This window comes from Castor canadensis, chromosome 2 (assembly GCF_047511655.1).
Source record: "Castor canadensis chromosome 2, mCasCan1.hap1v2, whole genome shotgun sequence".
In the NCBI taxonomy this organism is placed as follows: Eukaryota; Metazoa; Chordata; class Mammalia; order Rodentia; family Castoridae; genus Castor; species Castor canadensis.
The window spans coordinates 12,964,731-12,989,352 of record NC_133387.1 but is presented as its reverse complement, the minus strand read 5'-3'; the positions used below and the strand labels follow the sequence as shown (position 1 = coordinate 12,989,352).

The following is a 24,622-nucleotide window of genomic DNA, read 5'->3' as shown; positions in this document are numbered from 1 at the left end:
TTCAATATTCTTAGTCTTTAAGGAAAGGTAAATCAAAATTACAATTAAATACCATTTCATACCCATCAAGAGAGAATATGAAATGATGAAGCCCATGTGGACAACACTATGGCAGTTCTTCAAAAAATTAAACATAGGATTGTCATATGATCCCGCAATTCCATTTCTAGGTATATGCCCCCAAAGAACCGGAAACAGCGATTTCAACAGATATTTGTACTCTCAGTTTCATAATAGCATTATTCTCAATAGACAAAAGGTGGGGGAAAACACAATATCCATTGATAAATGAATAAACAAATTGTGGTGTGGTGTGCATGCATGTGTGCACACACACAATGAAATAACATTCAGCCTTAAAAAGGAATGAATTTCTGAATCTGCTGCAACATGGATGAAACCTTGAGACTATTATGCTAAGTGAAATTGGCCAGACACACTAGAACTACCACAAGTGCCAGATTCCACTCACATGAGGTACTTAGGAGAGTCAAATTCATAGACAGAAAGTAAAATATTGGCTATCAGGAACTAAAGGGAATAGTGGAGAGTTACTTTTCAGTGGATATGTGTTTCAATTTATGATTATGGAAAACTTCTACAAATGAATAGTGTTGATGGTTGCACAACAACCAGAATGTATTTCATGCCACTGGATTCTAAATCTAAAAATATTTAAAATGGTATATTACATGTATTTTGCCACAATAAGAAATCATTTAAAGCAAGCAAGGATAAGGAATCTTTCTTCTTGCAATTTCTTAGTTGCAGCCTGGTTGCTAGGTAAGGAGAGAGTCTTACAGGGGTAGGAAAAGAGGAAGGGTCACAGCTCTATGCCATGCTGTCTCTTCCCACAGTAAGCCATGGAACCTGACATGCCTCACTGCATACTACTTTTTGGTGCCTGGATTGGGCAGAAGAGAGATGATACAGACATTAATCTAGCCTCCCTCGTGTCTTCAGTTGCCAGGTACAACTTTACTCAAAAAGCTATCGACTTTTCCCAAGATGTAAGACTTCCAAGAACCTACAAGATACATGCAACAATAGATGGCCATTGCTGATCTCCAGAAATGCTGCTGTGAGGGGTGAGATGGAGCCCTTTAGGAGCTATTCTGTCCACACCTTGCCATGATTCATTAACAGGAATGGAAGTAAGACACTTGCATATGAAGGCATCTCCCTCACTTCCCCCATCTAGACCAGGTTAAGATCCAGGTCAATCATAATGGGGATTCTCATCAGAAATGGTAGATTTCCTCTCCATCCCCTTCACCAAGGTCCTGTCCAAGACTCAAAGGTCCTAGTGTATTTCGACGAAGGATCTCCCAACCTCGGTGACTGCTGCTGCTTTGGGATGTCGTCCTGGACAGGGAAGGTGTTTGGAAGACCAAAGAGGCTCTGGCTAGAGTCCCACTCTCAGCAACAGAAGTGTGTTTCTCAGAAAGTTGCTCTTGTCCATCCTCCTTGTCTGAGCATTTGAAAGCTTCCACATAGCGAAGCACCCGAAAAGGATTCTGGTCATGTTGGTTCTCAACTCTGATGAGGGAGAGCAAAAAGAGCTCAGTTGAAGTTAGGAGAGACAGGCCATGTGGGGAAGCAGAGGTGAACATGGAAGAAATAGGATCACAAGGAAAGAGAAAGATAGGACCAGGATTTAAGCAAGAAGAGCATCTAGAATCAAGTGAAGAGAAGAGGATAGAGTAGAGGCTAAACTGGGAGAAAGAACAGTGGGGTGAATTTGATCAAAGTACACTAAATGCATATTTAAATATCAGAATGAAAACGTTTTGTACAATGAATGTATGGTAAGATTTTTTAAAAAGGCAGATTAATGCAGTCTCATGACATCTCCTGGTAGCCCTCACCCCTGTGATTCACACACATGTACAGGTCACACATGTACATTGTCACTTACCTCAAGAACCAGCGGTCTCCCAGGCCATACTCATACCCACAGATCCCTGAGCGAGGCCAGAGGAAGCGGGGCATCTTCCTCTCTAGCATCACTGTGGTGGCCACAACCTGGAAGAAGGTAAGAGGCAGAGAATAATTCAGAAAGAGACGATGTCAGAGAGACGGAGGCCACCAAAACACAAAGAGAACTAAAAGCAATAGGACCCTAGAGACCAGCTGTAAGGACCACCATTTATCCATCTCTATTCTGTACCAGGATGATACTGACCTGCTTTTCTCATCAGAAAAGGACAGAGGATAGTTTGTTTTGAATAAAACAGTAACCCCTACATTATTATTCAGATTCATGGAATATGAGTCATTCTAAAGTAATTTAATTTCCTTTTTCATAGGAAAGCCACAGACCAATGATCTTGACTTAAGTAAAATGATTAAATAGAATCCGTATGATCTCAGGGATGACAGTGATGCTGCCCCAGCTCAGGGAGTTCATAGCAAATTAAATATTCATATCTTGGGAAGGAAAAGAGTTGATTATTAGCTATATGGCTGACAGGGGAACGTCTAGTAGTATGCCCCATGTTCTGTCCTTTGCCAAGCCCTCATACTTCCTAGATGAAACATAGAAATCAAGCTTATCAAATACACCTGTGACACAAATCTGGGAGGGACATATATAGAATGACAAAAGCAATATAAAATGATCTTACCAAAATGGAATGCTGTCCTAAAGCCAATAACATAAATGTGAGGTATTACATTATGTTTAAAGAGCTTAGTAAAGTAAGTCATAACAAAATTCAGGGGTTCTAGCTTAGAAAGTACCAGTTGTATCTTTGCTTGAAGACTTGACCCCATTTTAAGTACTATTGATAGTAACATTATGTCCAAAGCAAGGAAAGGCACAACCTCTCCTTGTACTACACTGCTCCCATTATCAAGGGTCATTTTAGTTTCAAAAGGACTATGATCTATTAGTGCAAGAACAGAGTGTGCACTGAGGATGGGTTGGGGCCAGGAGGCCTTAGTAGTAGAAGAATCTAGCAATCCTAATATAGCTGGCTTTGTACATTATGTTCTTCCACTGTCTTTCTCATTGCTCTATACTTCTCCTAGCTTCTTAGCTGCACCAAATTTTCTCCTACCCCAGGATGTCCAATCGTTCTGTTCTCTCTTCCTGGAAAGTTCTTCTTGTCCTCAAAATGCACACTCATTGTTCTTCCACCATTATCCAGGCTCCCCCCCTTTTTTTCTAGTAACATAACTCACCTTTCATCCACATAATCATTCCTTCACCACTCTCAGTTCATTAGTTTTAGTAAACTGAGCTGCATATAATTGTGGTTAGTCTATTCTCCATAATAGACTGTGAGTGGCCTTATCTTAAATTAAAAGTTAGATTTCTTAGTCACATCCTTCTTAGCACCTTGTACTTCTCTGCAGCACTTTTACTTCTGTTATTTTGCAGCCTTCTGTGAAGTTACTTGCTTATTGTCTGTCTTTGCAACTAGCCTGGAAGGTCCATGAGGGTACAGGTTGGTTGTATCTCTGGTGTTTGTGTTTGTGCTCTAGCAACTAAATAGTTCCCAACACATAGCAGACTCTAAAAGATTATTGTTACATAAGACCCATCTCTTGTCCATATCCTCCATTTTACTCTGTTTCTGTACCCTCCATTCATCCTGTGATTCTCCTAAGAGTGGTCCACCATAACATATCCCATGCTGATTTTTCTTTCCAGCCCCTTCCTTGTAGCAAGACTAACACTAATAAATTCACCTGGGCCCTCCAGAGTTCATCCCGCTCCTGGGCCACTCGCCAGTGAGTGTCGCCCATCATGGCAATGAACAGGTTAAGCATGAGTAGTGTGGCGATGATGGCAAAAGCAGAATAAGTGATGCTGTACATGAAGGGTAGATCCACGCTGTAGTTGGCAGGGGCATCAATGATGGTGAGGAATAGTTCAAAGGTGCTGAACAGTGCCGTGGGATAGTCTGAGAATTCCCCCAGATTAGTTGGGTCCTCTGTCTGGAAAATGATATAGAAGGCTGCTCCGCCCGGGAGGAGGACATGGAGATGAGAAATGAAATTATCACAGTAAGCATGGGCATGGTTAGTATTCATTCCACTTCTGACATATATATCTCTAAGCACTTACACTGGTAAACACAAATACACATCCATAAATGTAGTTACTTATGGAGCTGGCTAACCTTAAGACAGTCTATGACTAAGTTCATTATGCTAGGCAATGATAATACTCAGCCATTTATCAAAAAAATGTGTGCATGTATATGCGTAATAAGTCACCTAACAAGTTCTTACTTTTAGAAAAACAAATATTTGAAAGATAAGTCCTTAAAAGAATGCATGGAATCTGCAACAATTTTAAAGAATAGAGCACGTAATAAGGCTGAACGAAGAGCACCTTTTTTTTTTTACCTTGATGGCTTCTAGATAATTATCCATCACTCTAAGATTTCCTAGATGAGCTTGGACCATCAGGGAAAAGTTATCCTTCCTAGATGTGTGGTCTACTAGATAGTAGTTAGGTATCCTGAAACCTTGTAATTGCACTAGACCCTTTAAATGGCTTCTATCTGCATGGGGTACTGAAATATCAGCAAGATGATTCCAGAGAAGAAGTAGGATGTAGGATAAATAACTGCTTCATTACTTAAGAAAAAAAAAGTAAGTGCAATGGCAAAGAAGTGATCCTTTAGGGAATTCTAGTGATAGGACACCTAAAAAAATGGCTGTTACCATTGACCTATTTTATAATCTGCATATGTGTTTTGTGGAAAACCTCAATGAACAAGAAAATTTCTGGGGATAGTAATAGAGTTCTCTGTAAAGAGTCTTAGTCGTTTAGAGTTTAGGGTCTTCAAAACTAATATGGACAACAATTTGCAGACCTTGAGGACTGAGTTAGAGCTGCTGGCTTTTCGCTCCTCAGACTTGGATCTTCCTCTTTCCAACTCTAACAACTCTCTTCTACTCATTCACATTCCCTCTGTTCTTTCTCTACCTGTTTTTCCTTCCTGTGCTGTTCATTTCCATGTTCTCTGGCACTCTCCACTGTACCATGACTGAGTTCCTGCACATCCCTCTTCTCTCAGTTTCTTCCCAACTTCTCTTTTTCTGTTTTCTCTGCCATGCTTCAGACTCTTCGGAACTCTTTCACTGTACTTCCTTTTTCTAATTCTTTCCTTTTATCCTAACTTTAAACAGCTACATATAGAAAGAGAGCACATTCTCTCTGTGAACACTTTATGTCTCTTCTTCTGAACTGTAAACATGGGAAGGATAAACATTACACTGTCTCTGTTTGCCTAAATAGTTTTTTGAGGAAATACTGTCCAGCATTTCCTGTTTAATGTTGCTTTCTCTCCAAAGGCCTTTTTCCAGCTCTCCTTTAAATATCTTTCAGGGCAGTTAGTTAATGTGAATGTAATGAATCTATGAGTTCACCTTTTAGGCCAACCTGAGTAGTCCCAACCCTATGGATAAAGGTATGCTTTTAGACTCAAATTGTAACAAGAAACAACAGAAAGGACAAAATGGAATATAAGTGAGAACTGAGAGCAGGAGATCTGCATCCAATGATCTAGAAAAAGGTGTAATGCTCTTACCTGAGGCAAATCCCAGAATGACCATAGCCATCAGCCAGCAGAAACGCATTAAGTCTCCAAATATCATCTTCAGGAAAGAGAGAGGAGGAAGAAGATTGGAGTTATTCTTTCTCCACTGTCTCTAAGCAACTGTTGCTGACAAATCAAGAGGTTCCATCATGGTTCCTCCAGCTCTACTCTGAGCAGCAGTTTCTCTTTGCACCTATCCCCATCCTTCTGTCTGGGAAGGTCCTGTGGCTAAGCCAGAGGGAGGTTTGGGAAAGCACTGACCTTCTGGATCATGATGGTGAAGGGACCCAGCATCTGGAATCCTCGAGTGAAGTACATGACACTGCACCAGCCCAGCACCAGGGCCAAGGACATGGGTACCACCTCCCCATTCACATTGGTGAGCCGCATCACCATGGTCACCAGCACAAGGGAGGCATAGGCAATGCTGGGATGGGGGATGAAGAGCAGGAAGCAAATTGTGAGATGGGAGCTGGGAATATTTTAGTTCCCCTCTAACATGTTCGTGAGTTAGGTGCTGCCAAGGTGGTACCAGGTATTAGGCTTACTTCTAACATCTAAAAGGCACATATAGTTGTAGCCAAGTGCCCACTACAGATAAATCCTTGGAGTGAGGGTCACCTGACATTTAGATCCCAGAGAGTTATCTGCAAACCTGGAATAACTCTGGTAAGTGAAGGCAGGGGCTAAAAGGCACTCACATGATGACATGAAATGGCCCCCCAAGGACTGTCTGTCCAAAATACTGAGACGCACCAACTCTGAAAATGTCTGGGATCTGGGAAGAGGGTGGAAAAACAAAAGACAATGTTGGTCTGGGAGTTGGTCTGGGGCCTCAGATGGACGGTCTTAGCCTGGACCTCCTTGCACCTCACCTCTAGCAGCAGGATAATCACAGCCCCAGTGATGGTCACCAGCTCCCCAACCAATCGGACATTATCCTGGTAAGTCACATAGGCCTCCTATGGAGGGAAAGTCAAAAGAAGAAATGCTTTCTGATGGGTGGAGAATGGAGTCCATTTGGGCAAGTTGTCTAGAGCTGCCACGGTCTATCCAAGATGAGAAAGAGCTCCTCACATCCCCTCCATCATCACTACCCCATTATAGTCCCCATTGTGACTAACTTTGTGACTGGGACAATAGTCTATGTGTCCAAGATTTACTGTATGGTCATATGCTAATGACTATACATATATTATGACCATAGTCATATGCTATGTCTGTACATGCTGTGAGCAGTAATTTATGATGTGTGTACTGAGCAGGTGAGAAGACATTTGAAAACACCAAGTTAAATGAAATGAACAAATGAAATCCCAGGCATGGTGGTACACATGTGTAATCCCAGCATTTGGGAGGCTGAAGCAAGATGATCATGAGTTCAAGGACAACCTTGGCTATCTAATGAGCTTCAGGCCATCCTGTGGCCTGTGCTACATGGGAAAACCCTGTCTCAAACAAAACAAAACAAAAAGAATACCAAGTGTAAAAGGAATCTTAGTGGCTTGCGATGTTTGCAGTCATGGGGAAAGTGAAGCTTTTCCAATCTCATCGTGGCTCATGCTAGGTAGAAGAAATGGTAAGCAATCTTAGAATTCAGGTTCGACTATGAACATACTAGCTCTAATGAGACATTGAAGATCTCTCAATCCAAGTCTTCTCATGGGTAGAATGGGATCTCCAATGCTTTCCTCCCAGAATTATTATGAAGCTCACATTAGATGATATATTTGGATGGATTTTATAAGCCATAAGGGACCATAGATACATTCATTGTGGTTTTATTATAATTTGGCAATAAAGAATAGGGTATAAATAGAGCTACAGATGTTTTATGGATTTTAGTTCTCAAAAAGAGTCCCTGCCTGTCCTGAGCAGTAGATGTAGAAGTCCTAGGATCAAAGGCAAATGAAGATCATCCTACTTCAGTGCCTGTTACCTCACAGTGAAAGTTCTGTAACACAACACAGATGTTAATTATCCTTAAATTTTTGAAGTCATGTGCCCACCTGAGAATATATGAAAGACTGTGGACCCTCTTTCCAGAAAAGATGTTTATATGTGGACAATTCTCACATAAAATTGAATAAGTAATTGCAATACATTCATGAAGCTCTTACGCTGCTTCAGAGTTCATTATTGTTTTGTACTCAGCCCTAGCAACTGTCATTCAATCCCTTTTCCTCTCTCCTGAAATGGAATTCATGGATTGTGTTCCTATTTATTTTAATGTTCCTATATCATCTATCTTCTATTCTAAAACATTCCTACTCCTTTTTAGACCCATCTAATAAATAATAAACACATCAACTTTAGAAATAGTATTAAATATATAAAGAAGATAACTGTACCTATGTTATATCTATGTCTGTACAAAATGGCTGAATTATTTTAAAAACTTTGTATCTTGTCTGGAAAATGCCACCAAACTTTTCTTGTGTGGAGGGTGGCCAAGGGATCTGTGAAGATCAGAGCACCTCTAGGGGCCAGAGAGGGAGTGGCACCAGCTGTGCCCTCAAGAGATGAAAAAACAACTAACAGAAAATTTGGGGGAACACAACTCTCCTAGTGACTTCCCATTTCCAGCTCCCTTTTGCTTATTTAGCAGATACTTTTACATGGAGGCATTCCCCTGCACGAGTAAGTGAGACATCAAGAAACCTCAATCTTTGGGTGTTGCTCTGCCTAGTACCTGACTGCCCCGGACTGTCCCCATGGGTCCCCTCCCTAACACCAGGCCACAGAGTATAGGGTCTCCTAAGGACCCCTTGACTTGCTATTCTTCAACACCAATACATGTTCTTGTTTCGTTTTTAATTTTAAACTGTTCTCTCTGGAAAAAAAATTATGTGTGTTAAATTTGCCATAAAAATTATAATAGTGGGCTTTTAAAAATACTTGGCTTTTAATTTTAAAGGAATTCTAGTGTTTCACCTTAATATGTAATGTTGGCTCTATTTAGAATAGATACTCTTCATGTAGTTAAGAATGGAAAGGGGTATTCAATGTTAGTAATTGATTTTGATGCTTCTTGAAATGATAATAAGAATTCCCCTTTGATTAGACACCTTGACATCCTTAGAGCTAAACCTTAAACCCAAACAAATGAATTTTCCTTTCAATTTTTAAAATTTTATTCTTTAGGGATCGTATTCAAGATTTTCTGTCTATATCAAGAGGTTAATCCATAGTTCTCTAGATTGTGATCCTTACAGTAAGGTTTGGAGGTCAAGATCAATGTTATATCAGAGGTACTCATTCTCAAGCCTTGTTCATTCAGTCTTCCATTTTCCTCACTTTACTGAACTAATGCCTTAAGGCAAATACATGGATGCTATCATCTTTTTTACCCTGTATCCAATTTCTCTTTTCAACCCATTCTTCTTAAAGCTTCTGCACTGATATATCTAAAATACAAATATCACCAGCTTGCCTCTCTGTCTAATGCTTCTCCTAGCTACCTTCAGGATAAAAATGCAGGAGAGATGGCAGTGAAGGGTGTTTCCTAAATCCTTACCATAGTAGAAATTCACTAATGTCTATATTTGATTAACATATAAAGATGACAACAGTAGCGAAGAACTAAAAGAAGTAAAAAGTTGTGATTCCTGGGAATGAGACATGGGTAGGGAGAAGGAATAATCTAGGACATCCCTACTCATTATCAGCTCAGTCTAATTTTTAAATCATATGTGTTTTTTTTATTTATAAATGTTTGTTGTGAGCTCATAATTGAAAAGGAAAACCAGATAACAAATGTGATGTACCAAATCCTCACTGCTCGGACTTCTGCCTAGTAACCCCATGTTCTGTGTGAGCTGCAGCCACACTGAGCTCTTGGGGCTATAGGTTGTTGAGTCAGGCCTTAAAGCAGGATATTCCTCTTCCTTAAAATATCTCTGCCACCACATCTGTCTAGCTTACCGTTCTTCACGCTCAAAACTCATATTAGACCAACATTCTCCTGGAGTCTCTTTCCTTCTGTTCTAGCTCAGGTGTGTGGCCTTAGGGTCTCTGGTGCTGCTTTGTGTTTACAACCCTCTCCCAGCACACTGCAAGTTCCTCGCCAGGACTCTTAGAGCTCTCTCGGGGCAAAGACATCTCTTTCCAACTTTTTATCCACAATGTACTACACGGTAGCAGGTACTCAATTAGTAAGAAAGGAAAGAAGAAAGCAGAGGCATGTTCAACCTGAGCTCTACCTGAAAGTTGTAGAAGGGGAATAAAGAAGGAATCAAGAACTGGGAATGAGGAAACCTATTAGGAGGAAAAAGAAGGAAAAGAATGATAACTAATTGGGGTTTTCTGAGATTTCCAGATTCCTAGATTACGGTCACCTAATCAGGACTAACTAATAACGTACCAAGAAAATACTCCACCCACTACTCTAAAAATAACTTCTTTTCACAATGACTGGAAATTTTATATCATTACATAAGTTAGAATTTTAGAAATTGTCAATAACCAATTTCCCTGCAGAGGTTGGTCATTTATATCTCATTAAAATACTGTCCTAATGAGATTGCTCTCACTTACCAGTTGACTGAGCTCACTCTTTTTCTTTTTAATTGAACTTTAATTCTTTTTTATTAGCATATATTAGTTATACAAAGGGGTTTCATTGTGGTACTTCTATACATGTATACAATATTCCTGGAAAAAATTTAACTCCTTTCCCCCTCTGTCCCCCCATTCCTCCCTTCCTAAAACAATTTCAACAAGTTTTATAGTTTCATTTTCATACATGGATGTAAAGTACTTAGACTTTATCATACGCACTCCTTTGCACATTATTTTAAAGGAAATGTCCAGAGAGAGAGGGCACAGCAGAGCCTGGGAGTCAGTGTGTACCATAAAGGGAACAGTAAATTACCGCTGATAGGAAGTAAGATGGCACAAGAACCAGTTGTCAACCCCAGTCTAGATATTCCTTTTTCTCCCCCAAATCATAGTCTTGCCAAAGAATAAAACTAACCAGGAAGGGCTTTGCTGACTCTTGATGAAGTTGCTCTGATTCTCTAAACTAGGCAGGGATTCCTATACAGAGCAGCCCGTCAGAATTAACTGGCAAGTCTTTGTTACAACACACATACAAAGGCCAGCTTTGGGTTACTTGAGCCAACTTTTTATTTGTTTTTCTTAAAGAGCTCTGTAGGTATTTCTGATATGTATCCCAAGGTGAGAATTGCTGGCCCTAAGGAGAGGAAGATCTTGTTCCCATGAAAGGTTACTTTCTCAAGATTTATGTCCTAGTCTGTCTGCATTTGCTCTGGAACATTGTCTTGAGAAATTTTCACTCTCTTCAGAGAAGTCATTATGTAACAGAGAGCACTCCTTCAGCTGTTTTTCTTTTTCCTTTTCTTTTGTTTGTTTGTTTGAGGCAGGGTCTCCTTAAGTAGCTCAAACTGACCTGGAACTCACAATTCTGCCTCAGACTCCTGAGTACTCACATTCCATCCCTAAACCCTTCATAAGGCTGTGCCCCATGGTTTTACCAGGCATTCTAAATTCTAAAGACAAATCACACTTGCTTGATTAAGTTGTTAACGACTGAATACACTTTCTTTAAATTTACATAACCCAAAACATTTGGAGACCTTCAGATTATATTGTAATATGAAACACCTCTCCTTATTCTTTAGCTGTGGTCAGCAGCTAATGCAAAGCATGCAGATTATCATCAGGTTTAACTTGCAGAAAAGTATATGTCTGTCTAAAGAGCTATAGGAACTAGTCTGTTATCATACTCTAGCTAAAGAAGAAAACAAATGCCCTAGATGATGAAGACTCTATCTGGCACTTAGTATTCCTTCCCATTGCCCCCCGTACCTCCCTCTAAATCATCTTCATATGCCTAAATTCCCCAAAATGGAACTTTGAAGATGATAGCCCTTCCATCTTCTCAGGATGCTCACTTTTGAATAGAACTGATTTCCTTCCCACCAACTTGCCTCTTTTGAGTTTTAGCCTTCGAGTGACAAGCACCTGGTCCTGGGCCCAAAAACAATTTCCCATTTGAACAGAAGTATGTCTTACTCTATTTGCAACATAAAAATAATTGTGCTGATTATCAAAGTTAGAGAATAGACAGTAGTTCAGTAGCTGGGGGTGACAGGCATCCTATATTTGATCTGATCTCCTATGCATCGCTTCAGGGCCCTCTCATCTTGACAGGGAAAGATTAGATACAGCTACATAAAAGTAAGCATGATGAACCCTTGCCTAGATCAAATTCCGAAGACATGAATTTCTTATGCAATGGATGCCCTAAGGGAAAAAAAAACAAAAGATCCAGAACATCACTCTGGAGGGGAAGTGGCCTATCTTGGTACTTAGAGACCAAGATTCTAAGGCAAAGGAGACTTGTACCCTAACCCCAAAACTGCCCTTGTTAGCTGAATGTCTTTAGAGTGATTAATATCTCCTGATCTCAGATCTACCATTGTTTTAATGGTGATAGTTTTATTTACTAATAAGATATTTGTTAGGATTAAATGATATAATCCTTTTCCATCCAGAATGTGTTCTAAAGATTCACAATGTCAGCCTCACCCAGACTTGTCAGAAATGCACCATTTCATGTCACCCCAGCCTAACTGACAGAATCTTCAGTTTATCAAGATTTCAACAGTGCTGATAAATGCATGTCAAGTGTACATAGTAAGCACTCAATAGATGTCATTTTTACCTAGTGGGTTCTCCGCTTCTCCTCATCCCTTTCCTTCTCTTTAATTTACTGTGCTTATTCTGTAGAGAGTTGGTTAGGACCCCTGAACAAAGTTGTACAGAGTTGGAGATCAGTTGTGTTTTTAAGTAGCTCTGATGTACTGGGAACCTGTGGCTCATACCTGTAATCCTAGCTACTTGGGAGGCAGAGATCTCTGCTCAAGGCCAACCTGGACAAACAGTTTGAGAGACCTAATCTCCAAAATAACCAGAGCAAAATAAACTAGAGGTGTGGCTCAAGCAGTAGAGCATCTGCTTTGCAAGTGCAAAGTCCTGAGTTCAAACTCCAGTCCCAAATATATATGTGTGTGTGTATATATGTATTATAAATACATATACCAATATAGATGCAGAAACAGATATAGATATAGATATGGCTATGGTGCTTTGGGTATTCCAGAATTTATGAGGAATAATGATATATATAGACATATCCTTCCTACTGTCTGTGACAGATAGAAATGATTTAAAATGGGTAGGAAATGACATGCCACTCTTACCACTGTTCTCCCCTTCACTCCCTACATCCAATCCATCACACAGAGTGATAATTTTTCCCTTTGATAAATCTCTTGATGTTAGCTCCATCCTTCCCTCCAGCTCCTCCGTACATCCCTATGCCAATCCACCACTATCTCTTGCTTGCTAAATTGTAATAGCCACCTGGGTGGTCTCTCCACATCCTCTCTAGTCCACTCAAATATGTTCTGTATTCTGCAAGCAGAATCTTTTTTAAAATGTTGTCAAGTCCTTCCCCTGTTTAAAATCCTTCTGAGCATCCCATTACCTTGAGGATAAAGAGTAAAATCCTCAATATGGCCAGCAATACCCTGTGTGACTGGGGAAGAATCTGCCTGGAAAACCTCATTTAGAGGTGCCTAACCTAGTTCTCTGTGTTCTAGCTATTCATTTATTTCCTAAGCTTTGAGGAGGGTTTCCTGTCTGAGGGTCTTTGTGTATGCTTCCCGTCTTCCTAAAACTCTCTTTTTACCTTCAACTCATCCAGGTCTCATTTCAGAAACCAGAATTCCTCAGAAGCTTTCTCTGGCCTTCAGAGGAGCAAGGTTCCTGTTATATCCCCCTCTTAACACTCTGCTAAGCGCTCTGACCATGGGGCAATATTAATGATAAGCAGACTTTAATGAAATATGTGTGCATAAGCTAACTTGATCAATGTAAATCAGTCTGTAAACTTGTAGGCAGAACACTACATTGTGCTTTGAGTAGACCATGGTTATTGAAATTCTAATACCTAGAACACTGTTTAGCATTATTTGTCTAATGAATGAATTAGTAGAACATTTCTAGGAAAGAAAAAGGAAAAGAATAGTTTGAGGGAATCTTTTCTGAGAAACAAAAAGAGTGGGGATGAAGGATATTAATCAATACTCTCATGCCAAAGAACCTCACACCAGGAATCAAATGACCGAAGTGGTAGGCCTAAGACTAGAAAAGTGGAGCTGAACAAATCTCAAAGACTGACTCTGGTTGGTAATTCTCTTCTCTGTGTGAATATCTGTCACTGAAAGAGTTTCTTAAAAATACTGAGGCCTGGGCTTCTGCTTCAGACATTGCAATTTGTTAGGGATATAGCACAGGAGCTGATCTTTCCCCTTTTTTTTAACCAACTTCCCAGGTTTCTCACAGGCAGTCTTGGTTAAAAACCACAGATCTTAGAGGAGGTAGGATTTGCCTGAGGTCAAACAACTATTTAATTGCAGATTTAGGACTACAACTCAAACCACCTGACTCCCAGACTTTGAACTTCCCATTCTTGCAACTTAAGAGTGCTAGAGCTATAATGCATGGTCTGACTAGAACAAGTATAAATTGAATGGAGGAAGAAATTAACTCTAATTAATAGAATTCTTGGGAAACCTGGATAAGTGCCTTTTATGGCTGAACAATGAAGCATCTTGTCACTAAGACATCCCTCAAAATGGATAGAGATAAACTAATTCAATCCTTACATGGGTCAGCTTTTGTGTAGCTTGTTCTTCCTCATGTAAAGAGAGTAGTTTGCTTTCTTTCATTTCAAATGTTCTGAGATGTTACTGCTGGACTGTGCTTATATTTCATAAGCTAAAAGGGATCTTTATAGTCAGCCATTGATTTCTCCAAATCCTAAAATATTCACAGAGGAAATCCTAGAGTGACTGACAGCCTTGTGCTTCCAGACTTATTTATATAATTTGCTATAAAAGTATTGATTTATTTAAGAAAAAGTTCCATTAACTAATATTGGTCAACAAATGCATTCATCAAGTCAAGATACCATATTTGCATAATTTTATATTTCTAAGACTTTTGAGTAACAAAAAAATGTAGAAAAAAGAGAATTTCCTACTATCTAACAAATTTGGTGTAATGTGAAAGCAAAACTCTTTCAAATCATGGTATTAAGTTTGGGAGCCACTGTTCTAATCCAAACTCACTTGCTACTAACTAAAGAATACAGATAAATGGCCCGAACAATGTATGCACATATGAATAAACAAATAAAAAAAAGAATACAGATATTCCATAAACTCAGGGCCAGGGTCAAAGATTAACACCAAAGAATAAGGACTTTTCATTGACGTTCTTTGCTGTCTAGACCCTTTACTGCAGCTTCTCAACACTTTTAATCCCTATCTCCCACCAATAAAAAACTTTAAATGTCAACAGACTTCTCTTTGAGCCAAAGTGGTTTTGACCTAAGCCGAAACCAAAAGGGTAAAATACTAAGGAGGAAGAAAGAAGGAAGAGCAGAGAAAAAAGAACAGATAGGGGTACATAGCTATAATTACAGTTCTCCTAGTCCTGAGGTAAAGGAAAGGAATCTTTAGACTATCTGGGCCAAAGGAACATGCTTATACATAATTAGTCCTGCCCTAAAGAGAAGGAGACATACAGAAAGGAACTTAGTTGTAATTAATTGGTCTGCATCACCAACTCTCAGGGCAGAACATTATCTATATTACACATGTCTCCACTTAAGTGTGAGACAAAGGAAGGGTGGGAAAGAACACATCTGAGGAAATAGGGAGAGAAGAGACAGACAGAAAGTATGAAAGACAGACAGAGACAGAGATAGAAATGGGATAAAAGGAGTGTCTACCACACTTGCCCTGTTCTTTCTCTGCATACTGTCTTTGCCTAACCCAGCTTAGGGTTTTTGCTTCTTGACTGCCAGAAGTTTGTGTTTTATTTCTAACCCAAACTACCCCCTTTCTTAGACCATGGAGAACTAGTCCAAAGGCTACTCTATTCTGCATAGAGCATAAATCGACAATCACCTAGGTCTTACTTGCTCACAAAAATTTTTCTTCCCCTCTCTTTTCCTTTATGTCCATATGCACACATCCTGTTTGGACTATTTTTAGCCCACCAAGACAAAATTTTAGTAATCCATGAATTGATCCCCCAAATATTGCTATACTGGTTGAATATATGTGTTTGAAAGTGACACCCAAGGAAGATGTTTGCTTTCCTCAACAACATAATTTTACGTCTACTATATATCTCTGATTAGCCCTTCTCACAACCCCAGGTCTCTGAAGGACACCACAGAATGGCAGGCCCACAGCAGTAAAAAGACCTCAGAGATGATTTACTCCTTCCCACCACCCATTCCAAGCATCCTTCTGTACCGTCTGTAAAAGGTGGCCAGACAGCTGACCTATTATTGCTCATGTATTCATCTTGATAATACACAGAGGGGAATGCAGGCCAAAAGGGCTGACTTGGAGCACAATTTTCCTTCCTTAGAACAGCAAGGTTTCCCTTGAGCATCCCATGACAAAATTGTTGTCTTGGGGCTGGTTGCAATGGCTCATGTCTATAATCCCAGCTACTGAGGAGATGGAGAATGGGTAGATTACAGTTCAATGCCATCCCTGGGCAAAAAGTTAGTGAAATCCTATCTCAACACAAGCCAGGCATCATGACCATGTCTATGATGTCCCAGCTATGCAAGAAGCATTAGACCCTATCTGAAAAATAAAGCAAAAATGACTGGAGTCTAGCTCAAGTGGTAGAGCTCTTGCCTAGTAAGCTGGAGGCCCTGAGTTCAAACACCAGTACTGAAAAAAAAAAGAGCTGGCCTTGTCTAGAAATTATAAGAAATTTTACAAAAATTTTCCAAAAAGTACAAAGTTACTAGTACTGAGCACTCCTTTTCAAACTTTTTGTGATAAAATCTACAGGTCCCTGGATAAATACTCCTTAACTCATTAGCTCCATCTCCAGCCTCCTTATCTCTCATACCTACTTCCTACCTTAGTGATCAAGGAGCCTACAACTTTTGTAGCCTGGGGGCAAGTATCTTTCCTGGATAATATCAGTCAGGTCTTCAGCACCATCACCCCATTCTACTAGTCCCTTTTTGTCCCTTTGGAGAACAATCACCTGTAGTAGTTTCTGTTGGAGGATGGTGTTATCTCGAGAATTTGTATGGTTGCCATCACGGAACTTGAGGGGGCGGTAGATGCAGCACATGGTGAAGCAGATCATGTAGAGAATGTACAAGGCACCTAGGAGGCAGAAGTAGGGCCGCCCATATTTCTTCCACTTGAGGCTCACCAGCTCCTTCACTGGGGTTTGTTCTAGGATCTGGCGAGCCTGCCATGGAAGGAGAGTATAACATGGGTGACCAAGAATGAGGAGTGTTGAGTTCCCATGGTGTTCTAGAGGGGCAGAGCAGTAACCATCATCACCATCATTCATTAACTAGTCACTTGTTTCTTTGACAAACAATTAGTCACTTTTTACTGTATGCTAGGCTTTGTGCTGAAACTAGAGAGAAATTATTTCAGAAGTAAACATGAGGTATATAGTGCCACTTAGGCTTTGACAGATGCTTAGTAGCTAGTTGAGTGAAGGGAGATTTAGGAAAAATCATTCCAGGAAGTAGCAGCAGTCAACAGGGCATGAAAATATAAGGAGTCATTGCCCATTTGTAAATGAGATGCTGTTGGGAATACAGGAGAAACTGTTGGGATTAGTTGACAGAAGTTATAATGGGTGAAAACCAGATTGTTGTGCACCATGGATGCCAAGGTAGAGAGTTTGAATTTTTTTTGGAATGTAATGGAAAGCATTTGGAAAGTCTAAGCAGTACACCTAATAGTAGGATTCAGCAATAGTCTAAACCAGATGGGAATGTGCTCAGATAATAGACAATAAGGGGTTAAGATACAAATGAGAGAGGAGGATGGGGGGATGAGGCATCTAAGAAATTAGAAGAGGCAAATTCAAAGCAGAGCTAAAGAGATTGATCATCAGCAGAAATATTGTTTTTCCCATTGAAGCAGGAAGGGAAGGAGAGACATAGTAGGCAGTTTACAGACATGCTTGACAGTTCAGGGCAAGAAGGTGGAGGAGCCCCAGCCAGAGAGACTAATTTTGTCACAAGGTAGAAGTCTGGTTCTGCTAATGGAACTAAGGATGGAGGCAGCACGGAATACGAAGGGAGGCTAGATAGGCAGTGTTAGGGAAGAAAGAAGCAGCTGGCGCAAGGTGCATAAACCACACAGAAGAATACTGAGAACCACCTGATATCAAAGACCAAGGACGCTCACTAGCAAAATCCACACGGAGCAATTGGGGTTTTCATTCCAAATAAAAACTGGTCAAAACTCATGTGTTTCCAGGATTCTTCTCTGAAGACAATCACACAGTCTAGCTATTCAACCTTTCTTCTTCTCATTAGAATTAACAATCTCCCATGCTGTATAACTCTTCATGGTGCTTAGGAAATTGTCAAGTAGCAGATAATCAATCAAAAAGTCTATTTTGCCAGTATCTCAGAGGTTCCTGAAAGGCAGAGACATTTTCTATTTTCCTTTTTCTTTTTGTTGTTTTGTTGTTTATTGAGACAGTCTCACTATGTAGCCCAGGCTAGCCCTGAACTCATGATCCTCCTGCCTCAGCTTCATGAATGCTAGGTTTAGACATGTGCCCACTACCCCCAGCTAGTACTTTCACTTTTCTTCCACAGTTCTCAGCAAGATTTCCTATCCTTCTTATCATTCAATCCAGTATGTCTGAAGGATCTGTGTGCTGTTTCCTCCCAAGACAGCTCCTTTTTTTTTTCCTCATCTTCCCAGTGACTCCCAACTCCTCCTTGAAGACCCAATGAGAGCATTTTCTATGTAATTTCTTTGGCCCTTCCAAGGCAAGTTGATGCCCCTTCCATTTGCCACCCCTGTACACAGTAACACACACCTATTAAAGTATATGCTGTACTCTATTGCAATTTTTGAGTACAGAGACCAGAAATTGAGGAAGATGACTGACTAAAATGTCTTTTATCAAATTCTGTGCTTCTAATTCCTTGTGTAGTGCTCGGGACACAACAGGAGGGAAAGACGGAGGGAGGAAGGAAACAACTCTAATTTGGATAATTCCTCATTTGAAAGTTTAGAATGAGTTACACAAGATGTTCTAGAGCTAAGCAGAGGGTGAGTGTTCTCAAGGGATAAGTATTGACTGGCCTTTACCCCACAGTTCCCAGGAGACCATGCTTCTCTTCCTAATGTAAGTCTTGATCCCAGGATCTCAGCAGATGGACAAGCTCTGTGTGAACACTAAGTCCCTCACATGAAGGTCCCTGACCTTTGTTGACATCTATACCTCCCGCTTCTTAGAGGAAACTACAAGCTCCAGAAAAGACAATTCCTCTCCCCAGGAGTCAATCTCTGTGAGGTCGTAGAGGGTGGAGGTCAGTGGCCCGTATGTCCACTGGATGTGCTTCCGCTTCTGCATCAGGTGTTGGAACATCTGAGGGAACACAGGAGGTATCAGAAGGTCACTATATGAATGACAGTGTCTAAGAAAACAGTACCGGCAGACCAGGCCAGTCGTCCACTCCTTGGAATCAATAGACAGTGGAGAATTGGAAATCTTCTGCTTATATGAATCTTTTTTTTCTTGCATCTTTCCTTCCCACAAACCCCAGAAAGCTCTGAAAGAAGAGTACAGGAAAAGGAAGCAGGACCTGGAGTTATTACGGTACCTATACTAAGATGAAAGTCTCATATATTTCTAAGTAAGGGAAACTGAGGTAGAAGATTTAGTGATGCAGTAGGAAATAAGGGACTACCTCCCATTTGGGGAGTTTGGAGAGAAGGCTCCTCACCACAGTGTTGCCCTCCACGCCTGCCAGCTTGAAGGGAGTGAGTCCCTGGTGATTGGGCACAAGCTCCAGGGACTGCAGATGGTCCCCACCATCATAGGACAGCAGTAGGTTGTACATCTGGCAGGCAAAGGTTTTGTTGGGTTGCAGGATGAGGATGTGAAGCACTGTGTTTCCTGGGGGAGGACAGGGGCTGCCATGTGGACACAGGTCTAAAGAAAGTTCTTCATGGTCCCACTCCCACCCTGGGTTGGCCTGAATCAGCTCCTCCCCTCACACCCCAGTCACATCCAGTGTGACCTCTCCCCATCCCAGCTCTTACCCAGGGAGTCCTGGGCCCGGATGTCAGCTCCATGCTCAATGAGCAGCCGCACAATCTCCTCACTGCCCACACAGGCTGCAAAGGACAAAGGGTGCTCCCCTGCCAACACAGAGGGGTCCATGGCAGGATTATAAGAAGAGAGGAGTATTCTCACCCAGGTGACTGTCTCCTCCTCCCACATCTCAGCTTGGGGTTTGGGGACACTAGTCAGTAGAACTGGAGGAAAGGATTGTGCAGAGGGTCATGGGGGGGATTTGACCTCTGGCCTTAAGTCCTATAAGGGTCGCCCCTCCCAACTTCCTGACAGATGAAGCTGAAGGCTAGGCCCTCCTTTGCCTCTGCCCAGCTTTCTACCTCCCCTTACTCCCACCTTGGCCTTGGCTCTTACCATAGTAGATGAGGTTGTGGGGGCTGAGGTGAAAGGCAGAGCCTGTAGCTCTGGCAGAGACACTAGCCCCATGGGTGAGCAGGGCGCGTACCAGGTTCACATTCTGGTTCATGACAGCAATGTGCAGTGCAGTCTGACCTGGCCCAGAGAGTCATGAGTCACAGGTCTGTCACTTCTCCAATTCTCTCAGGGACATAACACCTCAGACACAACATCCCCTACAGAATTCCCTGACAGCTCCTCACAGAAACTTCTCCAGGCTCCACAGAAGAGCCAATAAGGACCATTAGCATCTCTGTAGCCCAACACATTATCCCCACCTACCTCCCACTTATTGAGGACTGAGGCATACATATAACCATCCTAATGTTGCTAGAAGAGAGAGAGATATGTCTTCAGGGACCATGAGAGGATGGAAAGGAAATACAGAAAGGTTAATGAAAGACATGGATGCTAAAAGCCAAAGCCAAGTCTCCTAGATTTCTTCCAACTGATGGGAGCTCTTCTTGACCATTGTTTTTCCATGCCCACCCTTCACAGGCCTGTTTTATAAATGACAGTCAACCCTCCCATACCTGCTTTCCACTTGAATTACTAAGCAGTCCCCTCACCAATAAATGGCTCACACACAGTTGACTCTGTGACCAGATCTGGGGCAGCCTCCATCAATAGCACGGAGGCCTCCAAGTTGTCATAGAGAGCTGCTACATGCAGTGCTGTCTCCCCCAGAGCTCCTGGAGTGGAATAAGACAAGAATGACAAACACTTGCAATAGTCCTTTACGAAGAGGCTCCTAGCTCCAGAGACATCTCCAAAGTACCTTTTCAAAAGTCCTTCAAGTCCTGGGGTAGAGGGTGTTTTTCTGTTTCTGCCTCTATCCCATTAAACTCTGATCTCACCTCTTTGCCGAAAGTCACAGTTCTGGTCCAGCAGAAGTCTCTTAAGGGCACACAGGTCATTTTCCTTGGCTGCACAAAGCAGTGGAGACTCCCATATTCTGGAAGAAGATGATTAAGAGTCAGGTAGGGACCACCACAGAGAAGCCATTAGTAGAAGGGACACAGACATTCTCTAAGACAAAATGTGCAGTAACAAAACGACTTTGTCACTCGAGTTGTCTGCCAAAATCAAGGAAATGGGGCAAGAGTGTGTCTCAAGGGGCCCCTGGCTTCCCATGAGTTTCTTATCATGTTAATTCCTCCTAAGCAAGACAAGGCTGTGTGTGGCCTTTGGCTCAGCGGTGGGGAGAGTGTTACTAGAAGGAGCAATTCTTAAGAGAGAAGGGCCTGATGTTTGGAACAGGTGGTCGGGGTGGCCCTGAGAAGTGGTCCTCAGGCCTAGACTACTTCATCTAAGTTGAATAAATGGTCAGAAAGCTGGTGGAGGATGGGTTATTTCCATAGGATTCCCCAGGCTCCCAGGCCTGCTGAACCTGCTCTCTATAGCCAAGGGGGTTTTAGAGACCAGAATAGTGAAAGATGACCAGATCAGCTGTTAGGATTTACAAAATCTGTGGCGTTCATGAGCTACTCAAGTCCTAATCTCTCCTTTGGGCTGTTTAGAAACACATCCCTGTTTGGGTGGGGTGTGGGCCATGCATTCCTCTTGCAATTTTCCCTTAAATGCCAGGCTCCAAACACCTTGTTTATAAGAAGAGTGAGCACTGCACTGGACTTGTCTTGTCACCCTACAGGACAAGATTAACCCCCACCCCAATCTGGGGATTAATCTTTGCCTTTGCCTCTGCCTGGATCTGAACTGAACAGGAGATAAAGCCAAAGCCTGTCCTTCTAAACAAGGTAATATTGGCTCCAAAGGCAAATACAAGGTCTGGCAGGTTGAGGGTCATGGGAGAGAGCAGGATATAGACAGACTAACTACTGGTTCTTCTGAAGCCCCCCAACCCCAAAATCTTTCTCTTCCAGTGGCTCCAGGCACCACAAAGGAAAGTTTTCTAGCTAAAGCAGCAGTTTTTTTTAACCCAAGTAATGTTCCCAGGAAACACTTGCAGTGTGAGTGGTCAGCTCCTGCCCTATGTCATCCTGCTCTCAGTCTCTGTGAACTATGTGTCCCTGGCCAGTCCACAGTGGCCAGGGCTGAATTTCAGAGCTCACCCACTGTCCTAAGGTCACTATACAAATGCCCTTGGCCCTCCCATCCATAGGTCCCACTGCCCCTTTGCAGAGGGGAGATCCAGAAGCCAGCTTTCTCAGAGACCACCCTAGTACTATTCTGAATCAGGAAGTGGAGAGGCCAAAGGTCCCATTGCAGTGCATGGGGTAGAGGTTAGTGATAAGCAAAGTGCCTTGCTGGTGAGGGCTCAGAGTAAAATGCAAATGCAAGACTACTTTTTCAGACTTATCAAGAATTTCAAGACAGGGACAGCAGGGCATTGAACCAAGCACAAGACTCTTCTGACACACCGGGGAAGCCCTGCAACAAACGTGGCTGTCTGCTCACCTCAACCCCCAGCCAGCTCTTTGCAGGAAACAAGTCCTGCAAACACTCAGAGACCAAGTCTTGCCTGCAAGAGGGTCCCTCCAAGAGGGTCCCCACCCCCTCCCTAGGCTGCTCTTCATCCGATCTCTGTGTTCTTAGGACCTTGCATGCACCACATGCAGTACCCTCAATGAAAAGCTCAACTGAACTCAAAACTCTACAGTATCACCTGGGTTACCTTCTTCAGCGGGTCACCTCCATGCATTACACAAACAAATCTCTTCTCCCCCTTTCCAAGACAATCAACTTTCATTCTGATGTAGCTCCTTGCTCTTTCTTCCACCAAGTCATGTAAACAAAAGGTACTTCAAAGTCTATAGAATCTGATCTCTTCCCCAGCAACCCGCTCCCCAGTAACTTGCTCTTCTCTCTGGTCTCTTTTGACACCCTTAAAGCCCCTTTCATGAGGCAAGAAGTTTGAGCCTTAGCTATAATTCTTTCCCTGTCTGGGCTTTTACAATCTACTCTCTAGGTCTTCCTATATGGCTCAATGTCTACCTTCTGCTGTAACTGAGAGGGGCATATTATAATGGAGGAGTGGGGCTTGGAAGAGTATATCTGACCGCCTGGCACTGAGTTCTAGGTGGTCTATCAAGGAAACAGCACTGTGGATCAGATGGTTTAAGATCAATGTGTAGAGCACCAGCACTCTTTGAGCATACCTCTTTTGTTGCAGCATGTGGAGTTGATCCAGGTGCTGGTCCCAGTCTTGATCAATCAACCCAGTAAGAAGCTTCTGGAGTTGGATCCAAGGCCATTTTGCCCCCATATCTTCATGCAGACACTGGTAGGTAATGGGAATCTGGTAAAAAGAACAAGTCTAGGATGGCAGAAACTGAGGAAAAGACAGGTTCAGGACCCAAGTGAGTATGTCTCCTGTGTGACTTGTGGGATATGAGTATGTGCACATGCAGTGAAGGACTGACTATCCTGCTGGAGAGACAGATGGGAGGAGCCCTTCAGCAGAGCTGAGCCTGGGGGCACAGAGTGGCCAGGAGCAGGGAGGGGGAGGGAAGGAAACTTCTTGGTTCATGGCAGTGGGCTGGGCAGCTGAGACCTGAGAGGCTGAGGGTGGAGCCCAGGAATTTGGAGAAGGAGCAAAGATAGAGTCCTGAAGGTCCCACACAGGAGGTGTGCAGGAAGCAGGATGCAAGAGGGGAGGGAATAAAGAACTCCAACTCAGGAATCAGGCAGATCCTGGTTTAAATCCAGGATCTTACCTTTACAAGTTCAGGTCAGCATTCTGAGCCTCACTCTTCTAACCTCTTAAGCAGGGATAGCAATTACACTGTCACATGAAGGTGTATGTGAAGCACCACCTGTCATAAGTGCTCACCAACTGTTATTTCTCCTTCCATGGATGGGCTCAAAGAACCTGAGGGCTTGCTTCTCTGAGCCCCACCCCAGTGATCTCAGTCCCTCAGTCATTTCTGTACTGACCCACCTCAAAAGAGGGTTTCTGCCCCAACCCTGTTCAAGCCACTCTTCCCCATGAGAACTCCTCCTCCCCTGCCAGTTTCTGAGCCCTGGAGGAGCCCAACTCTCAGGTACCCAGGGATCCAAATTACAGAAGACCCCTCCCACAAGCACTCTTTTTTCCCAGATGGGGTCCTGTGTGTCTCTGGAGGTTGAATTGAAGTAACCAAGCAGAGGACAAAGAAATCTTGGACTTCTTTCCAAGAATGAGACAGCAGGAGGAACAAGTAATGATAAGATAGAGTTAGATTATTATATTATATAATAGCTCCTATTTATCACTCTGATTGTTTTCAAAGATGCATATCAGTGTTATTAAGTGTAATCACTTAGTGGACCTGGAAATCAGTGGGAATAAGGCCCAAGTCATGTTTTCTGAATAAGAAGACAGAGCACAGAGAAGGAGTGTGATCACCCCAAATTCTAGGGCTAGAGGCAATGCTGGAACTGACTTTGGTGCTGGGATTCAGCTCCCACTAAATAACTCTCCAGATCTTGTGGTTTCTTGGAAAACTTTTAGTTGTAAAGACGTGAGA

General features: G+C 42.2%; 1 protein-coding gene across 3 annotated transcripts; it reads right to left on the bottom strand.

Annotated features, from left to right (window-relative positions):
* Nucleotides 1–23,576, bottom strand: Trpv5 (transient receptor potential cation channel subfamily V member 5). 3 transcript variants are annotated; one of them, XM_074061572.1, is made up of 15 exons: nt 23,273–23,576; nt 21,011–21,108; nt 20,723–20,845; nt 20,112–20,249; nt 19,724–19,822; nt 19,405–19,577; nt 18,900–19,046; nt 16,674–16,886; nt 6,434–6,520; nt 6,260–6,336; nt 5,820–5,985; nt 5,550–5,616; nt 3,697–3,965; nt 1,919–2,025; nt 1–1,539 (listed from the first exon to the last, which is right to left on the bottom strand). In XM_074061572.1, the coding sequence occupies exons 1-15, from the start codon at nt 23,377–23,379 to the stop codon at nt 1,242–1,244; spliced, it is 2,169 nt and encodes a 722-aa protein (XP_073917673.1). In that variant the 5' UTR covers nt 23,380–23,576; the 3' UTR covers nt 1–1,241. The 3 variants fall into 3 exon arrangements, with proteins under 3 accessions (XP_073917673.1, XP_073917679.1, XP_073917685.1); XM_074061578.1 differs by lacking the exon at nt 23,273–23,576 and having other exon boundaries at nt 20,687–20,845; nt 21,011–21,036; XM_074061584.1 differs by lacking the exons at nt 21,011–21,108; nt 23,273–23,576 and having other exon boundaries at nt 20,112–20,244; nt 20,723–20,821.
* Between the last annotated feature and the right edge of the window lie 1,046 nt (nt 23,577–24,622).

What these genes read in the sequence shown, in the direction of transcription:
- Trpv5 (XM_074061572.1), bottom strand. Translation starts at nt 23,379, where the DNA reads ATGGGGGCAAAATGGCCTTGGATCCAACTCCAGAAGCTTCTTACTGGG. An exon ending in TTTCCTCTAAGAAGCGGGAG is followed by an intron (nt 16,887 to 18,899) that starts GTATAGATGTCA and finishes CTTCCATGGCAG; the next exon opens with GCTCGCCAGATCCTAGAACA. An exon ending in TGATTATCCTGCTGCTAGAG is followed by an intron (nt 6,337 to 6,433) that starts GTGAGGTGCAAG and finishes CCCTCTTCCCAG; the next exon opens with ATCCCAGACATTTTCAGAGT.